At 43.6% G+C, this 21156-nt stretch overlaps 1 protein-coding gene across 1 annotated transcript; it reads right to left on the bottom strand.

Annotated features, from left to right (window-relative positions):
• Positions 1-8912: 8912 nt before the first annotated feature.
• On the bottom strand, positions 8913-10606 carry LOC134601284 (zinc finger protein 239-like). Its single transcript, XM_063445757.1, has one exon. The coding sequence runs from the start codon at positions 10598-10600 to the stop codon at positions 9545-9547; it is 1056 nt and encodes a 351-aa protein (XP_063301827.1). The 5' UTR covers positions 10601-10606; the 3' UTR covers positions 8913-9544.
• Positions 10607-21156: the final 10550 nt, after the last annotated feature.

Here is a 21156-nt window from a genome sequence, read left to right as displayed (position 1 = left end):
GATAAAAATAACATGTCTAGAACCATTGAATGATCGGGTCAAAGTTGGGTATGAAAATGGGAGGTTTAATACTCTGTGAGGTACAGGTATTGCACCAGAAATACAAATGATGAGATGTATTGCATAAATAGAATTAAAGCTGGTAGACAAATGAGAGGGAAACAAGAGAAATACCAATTGCCCCCTATCTCATATATTTGATGTAAGGGAATAAAGTAGGATGTATGGACCACAAAAAGAGGAGACAGAAAGACATCCACTGCAGGTAACAATAGGGGGAAGAGTATAAACACTTGTCTGCAGGGACATTTAAATGGTAGTCCAACAGATAGAGGAAATAGAAAAATGTAACCAAACATAAGGAAAGAGGGGATGGTATTTTAGCAATGATGGAGATAATGATGTAGATATTATAGAAATTACGTGGTGAGGCAAGTTTAGAAGGCTTCTAAAAAAAATTTTTTGGAAAAGGATTTCATGAATGAACAAAAGCAAAACTCGGATTGAAAAAGGCTGGACACTACTAGACGGAATCTTGATGAATATTCTAGCTGATCTATGTGAGACTGGATGCCTCAGAATGTATGCTCTATTGGTAGGAACCTCATAATGTCTGTATGCCCATTGCACTTAATGTAATATGCTCAATATAATATTGTCTAATTTGTAGACTGTAGACCGTAATATACTTTTTATGTTAAATATAAATATATTTGTATAATTTTTACTGATGGATCAAGTTGTTAGGCAAATTTCAAGTGCTTTAGCAAATACTCTTCAATGTGTACAAAGCCATGAGGATGGTCACAAACCTCTAAGTATAAATCAAGCAGCTGAGAGCAAGAGATGTGTTCCTGAAAAATGAAGATCTGTTTATCAAAGTGAGACGATGAGATGGAATTTAACTTTATGAATAAGCTTGCCAAGCCAGTCCACAAAGACGAACAACAGTACAGGAATAACTTATATCCACTGAACACACTGTCCTGACTTCGGGACAGTTGATTGTCATTGAAGACTGGTTCGAGAAGGACTGCTGCACTGGTACTCAGTAGACCTCTGTGTCCACCGGAACCTTTGTATCCCTGAGCCTCTGTGACCTCCGGAACACTTATATCCCTTAGCCTCTGTGCTCCCCCAGAATACTCGTTTTGAGCCATTAAGTGCTTTTGTTTGAGTTTTATGCAGAGGAAACCTTCAAGGACTGTGGATTTTTTTTATTTTTTTTTGCCATTTATTAAAAAGTGACTTCCATAAATAATCCATTCCCAAAGCTTTCTACTCGGTTTAGCTGCTACTATTATCTTCTTCCACAAAACTTGCATTGTAAAAATGTGTTATTTGTTTATATTCAGATTTTTTGTCTGTTTCCTATTAAACAATAATCTATGAAGATTTGTGTACCTGAGTGCCATGGAAAATGTTTGCAGACAATGTTTGGGTTCTGTGTCTCCTGGTGAACAGTACTTACTAGGACCTCACCATAACTACGCCATTGCTATGTCATAACTGTACTTCCATCTAGAATATGCCACATCCAGTACCTGCATTTTACTGTTCCTTCATCGTTACGTAGAATTGTCTGTACCCATTTGCAGATCTAGGTGAGAGCTCAAGGGTTAATACTTTTGATATACAAATTCACATTCTCACACAGGTATTTAGAGATCTTAAAACGGAAACTTCGTAAACAGCTTATTGTAGTGATTATGGTGCCAAAAGTCTACAGATTCTAACAGTTGAAAATGGTTTGATAAAACACAAAGGGATGGGGTTTCCTTGTGTCAAACGGCAATAGTTATGGTCTTTGGAGAGTAGCTTTAAAAATGAGTCTGTGAGAATGTGACTCTTTGTCATAGGTGGCTCTTCAACAAATAAATAATATACTACCACTTGCAAATTACAATAATGTTGGGCATGTTTTGCAGAGGGCACTTTCCTCTTCTATCCCTTTACAACCCAAATGTCTAGGGATGAAAGTACAGGTGCATTATCAAATTTTTCTTACCTCTTCATTAGAGTCCTCAGATGATCCAATCTCTATGTGAGAGACCAATAGAGATCTATTCACTAACAAACAATCTTTCATGTATGTTGGCCAATGTATCTAAGTAGCCAGTTCTACAGTGTTGGAGACTTGTGTGAGTTAGACAGGGTATTAACTAAATTCTAAATTTGTAAAATCTAGGCAAAGGAAGCTTGGATAGAAAATGTCTCCAATTTAGCTATTGTCAGAGCTTTGCTATTTTATTATCAGTTTTGCCATTCTGATTTTAATTTGCTACAATTCAGAGTTTAGTGAGGTAACCCCAGAGTCAAATCATTTTCTTTATCCAATAGGTTTTGAATGGTGAATTTCAGACCATTTCTTGCATTGTTTATACACTATGCATTTTAGACACTAGATGTCTCCACACTAGATATCACTAGATCATCAAGCTGCTAATGGTTCTTGTTGCTTTTTTTAGATTCTAGCGTAGGGTTAGGCAACCTTTTGGTAGCGCACTTTAACCACTTTAAGAACTTTAACCACTTCATGTCTGCAATCGTGTATACACAATTGCCAGGGTCTGCACCAATACCCTGCAATCCACAGGACCAGCAGGGAAAAAGTATCAGAGCCCACTCACTGCCAAAAGGTAAGCAGGAGGGGGTTCAACTAAAAATAAATGTAAAAAAAATTGTGCAATTTGTGTAGGCTGAACAGGGGAATACAGCATAACCACACACAATCTACCCCTCCCCCCACATACACGCACGCTCAGCCTGTTGCTTTACAACCCCTTCCCCCACATCGTCACCATGTCACTTCACACTATTCCTTATACACACACTCACCCTGTCACATCACCCTCCACACACATTCAATCACCATGCCAGTCACACCCATACTACCCCATCACACACAGTCACCATGTCACAGTCAGTCCCCACACTTACCCCTCATACATAATCACAGGCGAGTGCCTAAGGTAAGTTTTAACTCTATTTAAGGGAGACAAGCGGGGACCGGTCACCTTAATAGTGTTTTTAACATTATTTGGTCAGGAATACATGTTTGTATTCCTGACCCTTTAGTGTTCCTTTATTGATTGATCTGTAAAACTGTAAAAATGGAAAGCCAGTCAAGTGGGAAGCCTGAGCAGGACATCTGCCCAGGGTATCTGCTTTATCAAAGACTAGTTTAATTGACAGAGATTGTTTAGATTACTCTGATTTATCTAGAGCCAGCATACTCTGCAGAACAGTACACTGCGTAAACAAAACGACAGATAAACTCTGTGTGAATAGGAGCACGATTTGATAAGAGTCCTGCTCAAGCAAGCTTGAGGATGAGCCCATACCAAGTTTATGACTCTCATGTTAAAGTTATGCCTTGACCCTTCCCGGTAAATCTATCTGCCTTCATAGAAACACATACAGGGCCATTCAACTAAACTGCAATTCTGTGCATGAAACACGTCAGTCATGCAATGAATGGATTGATGAGCTTCATTGAAGGCAGTGCCTGAAGCGTGATTCTAAACGTGCATTTTAAATCAGGGACACATGTAAAATGCATGTTTCAGGGATGGAAGGATGGATGGAGAAATATTATTCTACCTTACTTTGTATGTCCAATTAAATGTAGCAAATGAGAATGCCAAAAATATGAATATTTTAGATCTTTATAAATTGGAAACAATAATGGAAAAAAATGCTAAAGTAATAAATTGTTAAAAAAAAAAAAAAAAATGGGGGGCGGGGCCTGACAGCCAAGATGGACAGTCGCACAGTCTAAGAGCTCCTATAACACCAAGCATAAACGGGCCACTACAGAGCGACTTATTCATGATGGCAATAAACAGTGCCTGGGAACCGACCCATTACGCCATGGAGCACAATATGGTACCAGTCTGGTCCCGAGGAGACTCAGAAAAACCTGCGCCGACCATGCGGCCTACACCAGAGCAAAGCCTGAGGCCCGGGGGATGCGGCCGATCACCCGGCACAGGACACGCTCACAAGTGAGACTTCCACGCAGCCCTGCTACCCCCCCCCTTTGGACTGGCGGGGGATATCCCGGTCCTCGCTGGGGGCGACTACCCCCACAATTTTGACTGACCGAGCGACGATGACCAAAGCAAAACGGGGAGAACAGGGCCCAAGCAAGAAGGCGGGAAGGAAGCAGCCTACAACAAAGCGCTTACTTATCAAGCCTCCCAAGCATACTTGGGAGTTTTATGACAGGCTCCGAACCAGCCTCTGGACACTGCTAACTAACCGGAGACTCACCTTCAAACAGGCAATGAGAGCGGTAGCGGGATGGATCCGCCCGGCACTCCGCCGCCACCTGGGAGTAAATCCCCCTCGAACCAGACAGGCCCTCAGGCAGAACCAGAGCCGAAAGCCACCACAGCGGAAAACAAAGCAGGCTGACCTGGACACCAGCACCAAAGCCTACACGCACCAGAGCGAGACCCGCCAGTCCACCCGACCCGCTCACCCTACAGCGGCTCTAGAGACATATACCCAGCGTGACACGCTCCCGCACAGGAGAACCCATGGAACAGATCGTGACACTGCCCGGGAGACGGGGAGGTCGGATGCCCTGGAGAAGCCACCAGCCCGCACTCAGACCATCGTTAAACTGGGCATCGGCTGAAACAAGCACTGCACTGAATACCTGGGGCAGGCGGCTGCCGGCTGCACTGGACACTGAGAACTGTAAAACTCACATAAAATCCGGTGATCTCCCCCCCTATTGACTCTCATGCACTGCACATTCTGCAAGTACCCTTTATCTGCTATACTTAGAATGGGACGGGCTATTAGAGAACTTGGGCGGCAAGTAGGGGCATTGGTTAGATAGCAAGCCAGGGTCTTTCCTAGCTGGGTCGCTAAAATGCTGTTACCACAGGTTATAATACCTGCTACCCTGAGTTATTCCCCCTTCCTATGATGAGCCTCTCACCCAGCTGCAGCTAAAGGTACATAACCAGCAGAAAATATCTTCCCTGTTGCTTCATTATACCGCTCATGCAGTTACCTAATATCTAACAAGTTTAAGTTTATCATTAAGTAGGTTTACTTTTTATGACAACTTAGCTAGATAAGTCAGTGATGTTACACATGGTACTAAGACAGAATTAGAGACGATAACCTTTCTGTTGTGTCACTAAACAATGAATAACACTACTTAGCACCATCACACTTGCATAGCTATATAACTTACTAACTATTTAATGCTAGGATTCAGATGCATATCATGTGTTCTCCATTTTATCACTCCTCTGATTTCTACTTTCTGACCTTTATGATAATTGTCTAAGCGAGAACCTAAACTGTTATAAATTTTTTTTTTTTAATATAAAAATGTGCCTAGTTACTCAGATGACAGTATTTCACATACTTAGCGTGTACCCTCCATCTTGATAATTTACGTGCCATTCATCATTTTTGACGAATATACTTTGTGCCATAGTGTGCATAGCCTTGTTACACCCAGCATGCACACCGAGATTTGTTAGTACTGTTATGCCTAGGGATACTTATTTTATTTTAATTTTTATTCTTAACTCATATAAATAGGATATGCCTCAGTTGATCAAGCTGGTGACGCTAGCACCTCATAATAAGTCAGTCTGTTAACCGGAATTTGTACCTCGCTTGCCTTACCTTACAAATGACATGTTGATTTAACTATTGGTGAAACTACTTTAAACTATAAAATGTGCAATGTTCTGATAAGCCATACAATCGTTTGTAAATGTAGATCTAAAAACTGGCAATAGCTGTTGTGGCATTGCTTGTATCGTTGTATTCTTCATGCACAACAAAATAAAGAATTAAAAAAAAATCATTAGCAGCAAAAAAAAAAAAAAAAATTAGTGAAAGATTATTCCGTGACAGTTTGATAAATCTCGTTTCCAGTACACAGTGTGGTAGTTTGATGGAAATCAAACAGTTTGGATAATTAGTGGTTAGTGGAAAATTGCAAATAGCTGTAGAATGTGATCTGTTTTCTACTAGATCCACAAGAAACATTCTTATTGTTTTCTTTCTAAAAGATATTCTCATAAAGAATGAAATAATGTGTTAAGCTTACAGGACCCAACTTTAATTAGTCTTGGTTTCTGCATAACTTTTTGCTTCCATTACAGTTTCTGCAGATGAACATCTTCGACTTAGCATGATGGGGGTTCCTACAACCTGCTCACCCAGGCAAACAAAGCATTCTGGGAGAGTTAGTAGTCCCTGTGGTTGCGATTCATGGTGTTGCATGCCAGCACTCTTTTTACAAAATGTAAATGGCACAACTGCCTGCCCCGGGGCAGACACTCATATCCTTCAATTATGACATACCTACTGCATATGTTTAATTGTGAGTCACAATGGTCCTGCCCTTGCTTTACATGCCAATCCTCATCAAAGTTAACTCTTGCTGAGTAAACTGAATAGACATGCCTGGTTTCTCAAGATGAATATAACTGCATACCTCCCAACTGTCTCTACTTAAGAGGGACAGTCCCTATTTTGTGCCCAAATCCCATTTTCTATCCTAATGTCCCTTTTTCTTCTTCTTTTCTAGGAACTCCGTATTGTTAGTGTGTTCGAGTGTATAACAGAGCTCCGAAACAATAATACTCATAGTAATGTGTCTTTAAATTACAATATTTGTGTTTAGAAATCAGTTTATGCATATACATTGTTGTTCTTCTAAATTTAAAATTTTAGTTACATAAATTGTAATTAGTAAGTAACCTACAATTTCTCTAGAAAAAAAAAATTATGGTCAAAATAGCCAAACTGGAAAAATTCTCTAAATCAGTTCTGCTTTTCTTTCCGTTACTCTGGCCTTTAACTTGAAATTCTCACTTTAGTAAATAACCACCATAGTTTGTTTTATTTATCTTTTATTTATTTTTTACTTATTTTACACTTATTCAATATTACACTACTGTTAACTTTTATCATGGTTTGATTTATTGGAATTTTGACTGAAGGCAAATATACAAACAATATGGATGGGCCCACAAAACATCATAAGCATTGAAATAGAAATCAATGAAATATCGATAACTATATTTCCCATTAACCTCTATTATTAACTTACCTTATATCGAATGAATCATTGTATCAATTCTAGAGTTAACCTAATAACCCTGTTAATGTATTCTGAATATTCTGTATTTCTGAATAAATGACTGGCTTTACTCTGCATCAATTCAATCACAGAACAATGGCTTTGACATGTTCTTGATAATAATTGCTAATGAGTTCCAAGAGTGCTGCTTACGTAAAACTTGCTGATTTCCACTGTGATGTTTTATTTTATTGTACCCAGAGTCAATAAGGTGAGCTGTCAAATCAGAATATAGTGGAAGAGGGCAGACAGCATTACCTTTAAACCACCACTGCGAAATCCTCCATCCAGGTGAATAAGTTGAACTATCGCCCATATATTGCAAATAAACCTGTAAATTGACTCATGAACAAGTCAGAAGTGAACACCGATGATTTGTACAAATAAGCCCTCTAGCATGTATGCTCATCGAGCAGGGCCCTCAACGCATCTGTTCCTGTGCGTCCATTTGTCTGGTTACAATTACGTGTCTGTTAGTTCACCCATTGTACAGCGCTACGGAATTTTGCTGGCACTCTATAAATAATAAAGGAGCTTAAATGGTTATATAGCAGACCGTTATTGTGAAACCAATAATATAGATAGTTATGCTGTCTAGATTGTAAGCTCATTTGAGGAAGGTTCTCATCAACCTATTGTCCGTGTAACATTTTGTAATTTCTCATTTATTGTTAAATTTCCCTCTTTATAATATTTTAATTTATATAAATGCTAATAATAATAATAGTAGAGCTCACAGAGATAGATGACAAGTTCTTGTATTCCAACAATGGCCAACTTTAGATCTGGTTGAGAAGACCACTTGTGGTATGGCACGCTATCCCTTGATCTGCTTCCTCTCCTTCTATAATCTCTTGTTATGCCACTCACTGATCTAGATTTTTTATGATGTACCAGTACATGGAACTCTTTTTTTTTTTTTTCTTACGAGGCAACCAGAGTATTTGTTTCGGTAACAGTGGCCATTTCGAAGGACCATAAATAAATATTGCTATTTTAAGTTTTGTATCTACAATTTGTAAACGTAACACACTGATACTCATATTAAAGGGACTCTCCAGCCAAGCAGTTTTACTCACCTGGTTCCAGCGCCGGGAGCCTCATGAAGCCGTGCCTAGACGGGCGCGAGCAGGGAGCAATCAGACGCTTCCATTTGGAAGCGTCATTGCTTCCTTGTGCGCATGCGCGGCTTTGCCGCACATGCGCACATACTTCACAGGGCGGCATTCATGCCGCCCTCTGAAGTCCTGAGCGCACTACCGCGCATGTGCGCAGTGTGTGCAGCCGCGAGCTGAGCTGACTGACAGCTCAGCTCGCGGTCTTTGCCCGCCCCCTCTCCGACAGGCTGGAGAGAGAAGGCGCGCACACAGTGCCTTCTCTCTCCTGCACACGTCAGACGTATTTTCAAACGTCTGACGTGTACAGGGTCTTTTTAGGGCCCTGCATGATAGGAAGTCCCTCTGGTGGCCGTCTGAGTGACGGCCACTGGAGGTATTCCTATCAATCAATGTAAACACTGTATTTTCTCTGAAAATACAGTGTTTACATTAAATTGCCTGCAGGGAGCTATAGATCTCACCTGAACAAATACAGTAAGCTGTAGTTGTTCAGGTGACTATAATGTCCCTTTAATCTGATACACTGATATCATGTCATGAAGCCAAAAAATTTGAGCATTTCATAAAGATAAAATCCTTCTGATACGCTCATAAAGACTGTGTCAAAATGATGAGAGAAATTTTGAAGCTGAATAAAAACCTGATTTATTAGCAGGCTTTAAAGAATATAACTTTTTTTTATTATTATTATTAAAATACAATTTAGTAGGGATGAAATTCACCCAAACAGACAACTCAAAGCTTGCCACTTTAAAAAAGGAGTAGTTGTTCGGGAGAATTGCTAAACATTCAGTTTTCGATGTAACACCAAAAATATATTTTCTGAAGAAAGTTAGGAGATGGCAATCACGGTGAGAAGTGGTCTTTTAATCAGATATGGTGTAAGCACACCATCACCATCTCACGGAATGAAGAGGCTATCAGAAACAAAATCTACCAACTGTGTGCACATGGATGTCAAATTGCTGACTGTCCCTTGTTAAAGATTTGATAAGTCACCTAGGCTATCCAGTTAAAACCCCAAAATATTAATTAAATGCATTCCAAGTCTGTATGCTATATATTAATTGTAAAGCCTTCATTTCAGTGGTAGAAAATTGCAAATAGCTGTAGAATGTGATCTGTTTTCTACTAGATCCACAAGAAACATTCTTATTGTTTTCTCTCTAAAAGATATTCTCATAAAGAATGAAATAATGTGTTAAGCTTACAGGACCCAACTTTAATTAGTCTTGGTTTCAGCATAACTTTTTGCTTCCATTACAGTTTCTGCAGATGAACATCTTCGAGGGTAAAAGACTCACGTATGGGTTCTTTGATGTGCCACCAAGCTTGATGTGTCTGTGAAACCCTTTCCACAAGCCATGCAAACATGCAACACTGTTGCATGGGTTCTCTGATGTGCCACAAGATGTGAATTACGGGTGTAAGTGCTACCACATTCTGTGCAGACATATGGCCGTTCTCCGGTATGCGTTCTCTGATGCATGACAAGGAGTGAGATGTGAGTGAAGCTTTTACCACACTCACTACAGGAGTGTGGTCGTTTAATGGTGTGATTTTTCTGGTGTCTGGCAAAGGTCAGATGGTTGCTGAAGCTCTTTCCACAGTCTGTACAAATGTACCACATGTCCTCCGTATGAAGAACCTGGTGGCTTACCAGTTGTGTTTTGCTTTTAAAGCCTTTTCCGCATTCTCCACAGACATATGGTTTCTCTCCAGTATGGATCCTCTTGTGGATCACCAGCCGTGAGCTATGGGCAAAAGATTTGCCACACACGGTACAGCCGTATGGTTTCTCTCCAGTGTGACTTCTCTGGTGCAAGACTAAGTGGGTCTTTTGAATAAAACCTTTCCCGCAAACATCACAGATGTAAGGACGCAGACCAGAGTGGGTTCTCCTGTGAGTTATGAGATTTGAGCTCTGAGAGAAACTCTTTCCACAATCAGAACATACATAAGGTCTCTCCCCTGTATGACTTCTCTGGTGGATGGTCAGCCGAAAGCTATCAATAAAGGTTTTCCCACAATCATTACAAGAATAATGTTTCCGACTTGTTTTAGATTTAGGCCGAACTGTATATTCAGAGGTCTTTGTGCGTTTACTGCTTTTCTTAACTAGAAGATTATTTTGAGCTTTGGGATCATCCAAGTCCTCCGTGTCATGATATTCGTCTTCATAAGTGTAATGTGTTGCAATACGATCTCTGAGATTGTACACGGGAGGTGCAGTGAGATCTTCACTTGCAGCTGAATCAGACAAAACTGGTGATATTCTCTTGGGTCTTTTCTGTTTCCTGTGGGCTCCCGACTTGTTTTCCTCTTCTTTGTGGTAGTTCGGAACATCTTCTTCCATTGTCAGCTTATACTACAGAAAGACACGTAACACCTTTTGAGCTTTCATAAAATACTTGCGAAATTCAGATATTAAACCCACATATTTAAAAAAAAAAAAAAATGAACAAATTAGTGATAAATATAGATATTAAAGAGATATAAAAATGTATTATGTAGTTAAATGCTCCTTTGATATAACCATTACCCAAATTATTAAAGCAGTACTGACACCTCCCCTTCTCCTTCCCCTGAAAAACTAGCTTTTCATAAAGACAGAATCTTTATAAAATACTAATTTTGACTGTGTTGGAATTTCACCGGAATTCCAACCAAGTCAAGAGATATAGAGACAAACTAGGGACTTCTTTGTTTCTGTATTTCTACTCCACCTGATGTTCTCATACTCAGGACAGAGCTACAAAGTCAATCCCGACAGCCATCACCAGTCACAGTCTATGGAGGATCGCATGCCGAGAGTACAGCACTGATGTCGGCTCCTAGGCTGAAAAGGAGCAGACAAATAAATATGGCAGTGCCTAGGAGGAACATTTTCAGATAAGTAAATCTCACCTTTACCTCCCCACCGTCCACCGGATCCCTAGCAGCAATGTCACTATCAAGGTCTTTGCAAATTTGGCAAAGTCCCCAGATGATGACAGCACCGCTTTAACATACTACTTCATAAACTAAAAAGTTGTGGTTTAGAGAGGTTTAAAAGGCCAGTAACTATATTCAAACCCGCCTTATTTGTCCACCGGTAGAAGCAACCATCTTTACTAGCTTTCACATAACTTTTTTTTATTCCTGCCCATTCGGTTACAACTCTCTGGTCTCTCACTTCAAGTTCTCCAACAAAATACACACAAAAAATAAATAAATAAATATAAAAAAAACCCCCACAAATTATAAGTAGTTTTTAACATTTATAAAACTACACTTGTGCATTGAACAAATTAAATGTCTGTAAACCGAATAACAAACAGAACGATTTGTTTGGGATTTACCGAACGAATGGATTTGGTCATTCATAGATTTACAGGCATTTAATTCACTCAATGCAGCAGAAAGGGAAAGTTAAATAATCTAAATATGTTAAAAGCTGTATACAAGTCACTGTTCAACAGATCACTAAACTTTTTACTGTAAAACCCAATTGTGCATATAAACCAGGCATTAAAGCGACTGCAGGTTCCATTATAAAGATATAACCCTTGTCTTCCCCCCGTTTGTTCAGTACAATTTACGTTAAATAAAGATAACTCACCTGGTTCCCTCGAGGAAAGTGGTGACTGGAGGCCTGAAGATGCGCACAAAAAAAAAAACACTTCAAGCACCATAACCACTACAACATGCTGTTGTCGTTATGGAGCCGGGAGTGAGCTGGCACCACACCCCCTATTTAAGTTGTCAAACTGTCTTAAAATTATTTGACTTGTTACCTGGGGTCTGCTCGCCACATCCACTACATCCACTGTCATTTAATAAACTGTGCGCAATTATTATTTTTTTTCCCTCATGAAACAAAAATGAATGTGGCACCTCAAGGGCACCACAGGAAATCAAAAAGAATATATTATATATATTTTAAACAAATACAAATTGATTCTACAGATAAATAGCACAAATTTATTTATTTATTTAGCAGAACTCGTTTTTTTTAGGTTTAGCAGAATTTATAAATTTCATATTTTAACATTTTTCTATTTTTCTTAGATCCAATGCTAAAATAAAATAAAAATCAATGCCAACTACTAACCTAACTCTATCCTTCTCACCCTAAACCAAATAAGCACTGACCTAACTACATTCCACTAGTGAGTCGGACACTTGTAACATAGTAGCAGTTCAGTGGTTACTGTAAAAGCCATGGATTAGCCTGACTTGTTCTATCAGATCTCTATACCTTGTCAGAATGGTATACCGGAAGTGACGCAGCCGCACCGGAAGTGACGAGGCCGCACCGGAATTGACGTTTCGGAGCTGGAGGAGGAGGAGCGCCTGCGCAGAAAAACAGGTAGGTGAAAATTTCACACAGATCGGGAGCGAAGGACACCTAATGCGCATGCGCGAAACCCACACTGCGCCTGCGCAAGTAGCTACAAGGGAGGGGGGATGGAGGGGATTTAACGTGCCAGTGCGCACGCGCGCCGAAGTACTCCCGCCGGGCACAGACAGCGCACCAGCGGGCAGGGAGATCGATTCAGCCGAACATTCATCCGATCTCCCTGCCCCACACTGCGCACGCGCCCACCAAGCCAGGACAGCCTCGGACACCGCGCATGCGCACTAAGGGGGTATAGAAATCTGATGGCCATATCTTCTAAGAAATCTCCTACCCCCTGAGTGCGCATGCGCGGTGTCTGCACTGTATCCTGACATCTCTCAGGTAAGCCTCGCTCACAACACTCTCAGCCATCAGGGGGGACTGTGCTGTATGGAGGGGGTGTATGTACAGTATTGGGGGGGGGTCTGTACAGTGGTGGGGGGGGTCTGTACAGTGTGGGGGGGTCTGGACAGTATGGGGGGGTCTGGACAGTATGGGGGGGTCTGGACAGTATTGGGGGGGTCTGGACAGTATTTGGGGGGTTCTGTACTGTATGGGGGGTCTGGACAGTATGAGGGGGGTCTGGACAGTATGGGGGGGGGGTCTGGACAGTATGGGGGGGTTCTGTACTGTATGGGGGGGTCTGGACAGTATTGGGGGGGTCTGGACAGTATTGGGGGGTCTGGACAGTATTGGCGGGGTCTGGACAGTATTGGCGGGGTCTGTACAGTATGGGGGGGACTGTACAGTATGGGGGGGTCTGGACAGTATGGGGGGGGTCTGGACAGTATGGGGGGGTCTGGACAGTATTGGCGGGGTCTGTACAGTATGGGGGGGACTGTACAGTATGAGGGGGGTCTGGACAGTATGGGGGGGGTCTGGACAGTATGGGGGGGGTCTGGACAGTATGGGGGGGTTCTGTACTGTATGGGGGGGTCTGGACAGTATTGGGGGGGTCTGGACAGTATTGGGGGGGTTCTGTACTGTATGGGGGGGGTCTGGACAGTATGGGTGGGGTCTGGACAGTATTGGGGGGTCTGGACAGTATTGGCGGGGTCTGGACAGTATTGGCGGGGTCTGTACAGTATGGGGGGGGGTCTGGACAGTATGGGGGGGGTCTGGACAGTATTGGCGGGGTCTGTACAGTATGGGGGGGACTGTACAGTATGGGGGGGGTCTGGACAGTATGTGCAGTATTGGGCGGTCTGTGATGTATATTGGGGCGGTCTGTGCTGTGTATTAGGGGGCTGTGCGTTAGATGTGGGAGGCAGTGTATTAGGGTGCTGTGTGTTAGATGTGGGGATTGTGCGTTAGATGTGGGGGGTGGGCAGTATGTGGGGCCTGTGTGTTAGATGTGTACAGCCCTGGTTTGACTACCAAATATTTTGTTTCAGAGATCTCAGACGCCATGGCCTGCTTTTTGCTACGAAAGCCCAGCCATCTAGTCACTCACCAGGGGTGGATGAGAAACTGCACCCCAGCCAGAGGGACTGCCCCACATCTGCAACCAAATCCGTCTGTCACTGAATTCTGTAATCTCCGTGTCTTTGTGCATGTATAGTACTCCCAATTCTTATATTTAATACGGTGTGTCTCTCACAATCTTTGTGTCTGTCTGCTGTAAATATGTGGCACGCAAGTCTGCATGCACTGTGTCTGTTTTGCCATTTTACTCTAACCATTATATTTTTGTGTGTGTCACAACTCTGACAAGCATGTTCTCCTATGGGGCACGAAGTACATAAAGAGGAATGAAGAAGTCCCCGTTTGAGGCTCGCGTCCAGGGTGGATTATTGAAGTGCCATCTGACACGTGACAAGTTTCTCCTGTTTGCACGGCGACTTCAACACTGTGTACTGTGATCAGAGGTAGGTAACCTTAGACAGTTCAGATGCTGTGAATTACATCTTTGCCAGCAGGTGTAGTCCAAAACATCTGGAATACCGAATGCGTATGAATGAAAAGTATGGTGTGTGTGTGTGTGTGTGTGAATGGTCAGTAACAAGGGTTGAAGCCTTGACGTGGCGTTACTGCTCACATGTGTATTCATGTGCCAATTCAACCAATGTGAGTCACTGTAATACTGATAAGGTAACCAAAAGTACTGTGATTGTGGAGAATTAAACGCCTGTATCACCTACACACCGCTTACACTGTGACCTTATCTCCTAAACACGGCTTACACTGTGACCGTATCTCCTATACACTGCTTACACTGTGACCGTATCTCCTATACACTGCTTACACTGTGACCGTATCTCCTATACACTGCTTACACTGTGACTGTATCTCCTATACACTGCTTACACTGTGACCGTATCCCATAAACACTGCTTACACTGTGAATGTTATTTTTTCAAGTTAGTTTTAGTGTTTGCGGTTTCATATATTTGTTAACCTCTGTCCTCAATCTTCTGTTCTGTGTTTTCTTACATTTGTGGGAAGAACAAGGTGATCCTCTCCATTTTACACTCCTTTACTGATGGTTCCAGTTCCAGAGACAAACCCACCACCATTAACCTCCACCTGCTCAAACAGAAGAGATTACCTTCTTCTATAGAAAACTTCCATATGGCTGCTTCGGAACGCATGCTGCAGACATGATGTAACCTTCATTTTCCAGTGGACCGTCCAGGGAAAGAGACCATTATATTATTAAGATACTGCCTTCCTAATGCCATACAGCCTTTCTTTACATGTGATTGAACTTTCTCCTTCTTGGATACCACAGTGTGACTTTTCTTAACCAGTTTCCAAATTTGACTTTTTATGTTTTCCACTATACATATAAAGTGTAAACTGCATATTAACTTTGAATAAATAAAGTATTTTGCTGACACCTTAACATGTAATTTGTGTTACTTAGCTACAAATAATACCAGCACTTGCTGCGTTCCATTGTAGGTTTCTCAGAAACTGCAATATTTAACATTGCAGGGTTAAGGGGACATTGGCACTGCACCCAAACCATTTAACCCCTTAAGGACACCTGACATATGTGACATGTCATGATTCCCTTTTATTCCAGAAGTTTGGTCCTTAAGGGGTTAAACGAGATGACGTGGGCTTTTAAAGAGCAACTTCTTACTATGCTTATTGCTATCTTTTGAAAGTCATCACATTTATAAGCAAACCTATGCATTGGCACAGTGACAAGAGGACCTATATGCACCATAAATTATCAAATGTTGTTACAATGCCATATTTCCTAACAGTCCTGGATTGTTTGGTAGAGTCCCAGTTTCGGTTTTCTCTCCACTGTCCCACAATAATTAACAGGTTAACGTTATTACAGACAAATTACTGTAGATTTAAAAAATAAGAGTTTTAATCTTTTTAAAAGTGGCAATATAAAAAAAGTCAAACAATATTTAATTTCTAATTGAACAAAATTGAAAAAGTATGTTGTCCATTATTTACATAATAATTGCACATGTGGCCTAATATCAGATATTGTTATTGTCACCCCCCTGTCACCCCCCTCTCACCCTGTCAGACCCCCACACCCTGTCATCTCACCTCATCACCCCTTGTCACCCCCCTCTTACGGTCACCTCACCATAACCCCCTCACTCTGTCACCCTCCTCACACTATGTCACCCATCCTTACTCTGTCACCCATACTCTCACATTACATCACCCCCCCTCTTACTCTGTCATTTCCCCCCTCATCTCATCACCCTCACACTATGTCACCCTCCCCACACGGCCACCACTCCCCGTACACACGAGCACCACTCTCCACACTCTGGCACCTCCCTCCATACACACTGTCAACCATCAACACGCTGGCACCCTCCTGCTCTTTTACACTCACCCTGCCACAGTTACCCCTTTACTCACCCTGTCACCCCCCCAAAGGCAATCATTATACACACACCGTCATAAAACTTAGCTTCGCCATAAACTCAGTGCCAAAGGCCAGTCAGTACACAAACATACACATGCTCAGAGAAACATACATACAGATACAAGGATACTCACTGTCAGACACACACTCAGGTAGACAATGAAACGATGTTTACAGAGACTAGCTCTGTGTATCCAGTGCTGAAAGCTCCCCCATCAATATATCTACAGCTCCTTATACACAAAGTCAACTGCTATTTATTCTTCAATAATGGTGTTCTTCGTGGGGTCTCATGTATGAGTTTTGCCCAAGGCCTCGCCAAGTCTAGAGCCGACACTGCAGTACAGCCCTTCAGTATCCAATAGTCTCTTGTGCAGGGACTCCTCAAAGCGGTTTGCTCCTTCCCTCTGGAACTGTAAAAATAAAAAATATAGTTACAACTCACCAAATCGTAACCAGAAAGCATAATACTTATTTTATATTATTACAAACGACAATTTCAATGTTGGAGATTGGAGGCGTAGAATAGAAAGAATGGTCGAGCGCTTTCAATTTTGAATAAAAGCATGTCTGTGCTTAAAGTATGAGCAGTGTTTAGGAGATACGGTCACAGTGTAAGCAGTGTTTAGGTGATACGGTCACAGTGTAAGCAGTGTATAGGAGATAGGGTCACAGTGTAAGCAGTGTTTAGGTGATACGGTCACAGTGTAAGCAGTGTTTCGGTGATACGGTCACAGTGTAAGCAGTGTTTAGGTGATACGGTCATAGTGTAAGCAGTGTATAGGACATACGGTCACAGTGTAAGCAGTGTGTAGGTGATACAGGCGTTTAATTCTCCACAATCACAGTACTTTTGGTTACCTTATCAGTATTACAGTGACTCACATTGGTTGAATTGGCACATGAAAACACATGTGAGCAGTAACGCCACGTCAAGGCTTCAACCCTTGTTACTGACCATTCACACACACACACACACACACCATACTTTTCATTCATACGCATTCGGTATTCCAGATGTTTTGGACTACACCTGCTGGCAAAGATGTAATTCACAGCATCTGAACTGTCTAAGGTTACCTACCTCTGATCACAGTACACAGTGTTGAAGTCGCCGTGCAAACAGGAGAAACTTGTCACGTGTCAGATGGCACTTCAATAATCCACCCTGGACGCGAGCCTCAAACGGGGACTTCTTCATTCCTCTTTATGTACTTCGTGCCCCATAGGAGAACATGCTTGTCAGAGTTGTGACACACACAAAAATATAATGGTTAGAGTAAAATGGCAAAACAGACACAGTGCATGCAGACTTGCGTGCCACATATTTACAGCAGACAGACACAAAGATTGTGAGAGACACACCGTATTAAATATAAGAATTGGGAGTACTATACATGCACAAAGACACGGAGATTACAGAATTCAGTGACAGACGGATTTGGTTGCAGATGTGGGGCAGTCCCTCTGGCTGGGGTGCAGTTTCTCATCCACCCCTGGTGAGTGACTAGATGGCTGGGCTTTCGTAGCAAAAAGCAGGCCATGGCGTCTGAGATCTCTGAAACAAAATATTTGGTAGTCAAACCAGGGCTGTACACATCTAACACACAGGCCCCACATACTGCCCACCCCCCACATCTAACGCACAATCCCCACATCTAACACACAGCACCCTAATACACTGCCTCCCACATCTAACGCACAGCCCCCTAATACACAGCACAGACCGCCCCAATATACATCACAGACCGCCCAATACTGCACATACTGTCCAGACCCCCCCCATACTGTACAGTCCCCCCCATACTGTACAGACCCCGCCAATACTGTCCAGACCCCCCCCATACTGTCCAGACCCCCCCCCATACTGTACAGACCCCGCCAATACTGTCCAGACCCCGCCAATACTGTCCAGACCCCCCAATACTGTCCAGACCCCACCCATACTGTCCAGACCCCCCCCATACAGTACAGAACCCCCCCAATACTGTCCAGACCCCCCCAATACTGTCCAGACCCCCCCATACAGTACAGAACCCCCCCATACTGTCCAGACCCCCCCCATACTGTCCAGACCCCCCCCATACTGTCCAGACCCCCCTCATACTGTACAGTCCCCCCCATACTGTACAGACCCCGCCAATACTGTCCAGACCCCCCCATACTGTCCAGACCCCCCCCATACTGTCCAGACCCCCCCATACTGTACAGTCCCCCCCATACTGTACAGACCCCGCCAATACTGTCCAGACCCCGCCAATACTGTCCAGACCCCCCAATACTGTCCAGACCCCCCCAATACTGTCCAGACCCCCCCATACAGTACAGAACCCCCCCATACTGTCCAGACCCCCCCCCCATACTGTCCAGACCCCCCTCATACTGTCCAGACCCCCCATACAGTACAGAACCCCCCAAATACTGTCCAGACCCCCCCAATACTGTCCAGACCCCCCCATACTGTCCAGACCCCCCCATACTGTCCAGACCCCCCCACACTGTACAGACCCCCCCCACCACTGTACAGACCCCCCCCCAATACTGTACATACACCCCCTCCATACAGCACAGTCCCCCCTGATGGCTGAGAGTGTTGTGAGCGAGGCTTACCTGAGAGATGTCAGGATACAGTGCAGACACCGCGCATGCGCACTCAGGGGGTAGGAGATTTCTTAGAAGATATGGCCATCAGATTTCTATACCCCCTTAGTGCGCATGCGCGGTGTCCGAGGCTGTCCTGGCTTGGTGGGCGCGTGCGCAGTGTGGGGCAGGGAGATCGGATGAATGTTCGGCTGAATCGATCTCCCTGCCCGCTGGTGCGCTGTCTGTGCCCGGCGGGAGTACTTCGGCGCGCGTGCGCACTGGCACGTTAAATCCCCTCCATCCCCCCTCCCTTGTAGCTACTTGCGCAGGCGCAGTGTGGGTTTCGCGCATGCGCATTAGGTGTCCTTCGCTCCCGATCTGTGTGAAATTTTCACCTACCTGTTTTTCTGCGCAGGCGCTCCTCCTCCTCCAGCTCCGAAACGTCAATTCCGGTGCGGCCTCGTCACTTCCGGTGCGGCTGCGTCACTTCCGGTATACCATTCTGACAAGGTATAGAGATCTGATAGAACACCGGAGTCCCAAGCTCCATCGTGGTTGGCCGTAGCTCGTCACAAGACCTCCGCTCTGGGTAACAGCATGCGTGTAACTGTAGTTTCACTGTTCACAAAATGTATCGCACGGTGGGTTCAAGCGAACTACAAGTTCCGTCATGCAGTTCAGCCTTACATTTTTTTTTTTTTTTTAAATGGCCTATCACAGCTGTTAACACAAAGAGCAGTGGAATCTGTATCACCACTTTAAAGCTTTATGTAACAAGTTCTGTCATTGTAAGGCAGTATGTGGGTCTGGTATTTTATCATTATTTAACCCCTTAGCTAGTTAAAGGACCACTATAGGTACCCAGACCACTTCAGCTCAATGAAGTGGTCTGGTTGCCAGGTCCCCCTAGTTTTAACCCTGCAGCTGAAAACATAGCAGTTTCAGAGAAACTGCTATGTTTACATTAGGGTTAATCCAGCCACTAGTGGCTGTCTCACTGACAGCCACTGGAGACCGCTTCTGCGATTTTCACTGAAAATCACAGTGAGAAGACGCTGACGTCCATAGGAAAGTATTGAGTAATGCTTTCCTATGGGCGGTTTGAAGGCGCACGCGGCTCTTGTCGGGCATACGCATTCAGCGCTGACGTCGGCAGGAGGAGGAGAGGTCACCAGCGCTGAGGGAGCCCGGCGCTGGAGAAAGGTAAGTGGCTGAAGGGGTTTTCAGCCCAGCAGGAGGGGGGACATGAGGGTGGGGGGGACCTAAGGACTACATAGTGCCAGGAAAACGAGTTTGTTTTTCTGGCACTATAGTGGTCCTTTAACCCTGCAATTGTGAAACTGCAATAATTACCTTGCAAGATTAAAGTTATATTAGTTTTCCTGGCACCCTGCAGTGCCCCTCTCCCTCCCAGCCCCCATCCCATGTTGCTGAAGGGGTTAAAACCCCTTCAGTGACTTACCTGAGTCCAGCGCCGGTCTCCCCCGTCGGACATCAGCCGACGGGGGAGACCTAATGCGCATGCGCGGCAATGGCCGCACACGCGCATTAGACCTCCCCATAGGAAAGCATTATTCAATGCTTTCCTATGGGGATTTCAGCAACGCTGGAGGTCCTCACATAGCGTGAGGACATCCAGCGTCATTTAAAACACTTTTCGTGTTCTATGAACACGGAATTCCCTCTAGTGACTGTCTCATAGACAGCCACTAGAGGAGGATTTAACCCTGCAAGGTTATTATAAACTGCTATAATTACACTTGCAGGGTTAAGGGTGATGGTAGTTGGCACCCAGACTACTCCAATGGGCAGAAGTGGTCTGGGTGCCTGGAGTGTCCCTTTAATTCCACCTCTAGTGTCAGCCACTAGAGGCACTTCCAGGTCCTTAGCAGACTTTTTTCCTCTAAAATGATGCTGGACATCCTCATGCTTTGATTTAGGACATGCAGCGTCAACTAAAACCCCATAGGAAAGCTTTCCTATAAGGAAGTCCTAATGTGATCGCTGCGCCTGCGCATTAGCTGTGTCCTCTAGCCCCTCTGGATGACGTAGGTGGAGGCGTGGAATCAGGTAAGTGACAACAAGGTTTTTAACACTC

The sequence above is a fragment of the Pelobates fuscus genome, chromosome 3, assembly GCF_036172605.1.
Source record: "Pelobates fuscus isolate aPelFus1 chromosome 3, aPelFus1.pri, whole genome shotgun sequence".
Taxonomy (NCBI): domain Eukaryota; kingdom Metazoa; phylum Chordata; class Amphibia; order Anura; family Pelobatidae; genus Pelobates; species Pelobates fuscus.
Note: the sequence above shows the minus strand (reverse complement) of the source record. Positions and strands in the feature narration are given on the sequence as shown.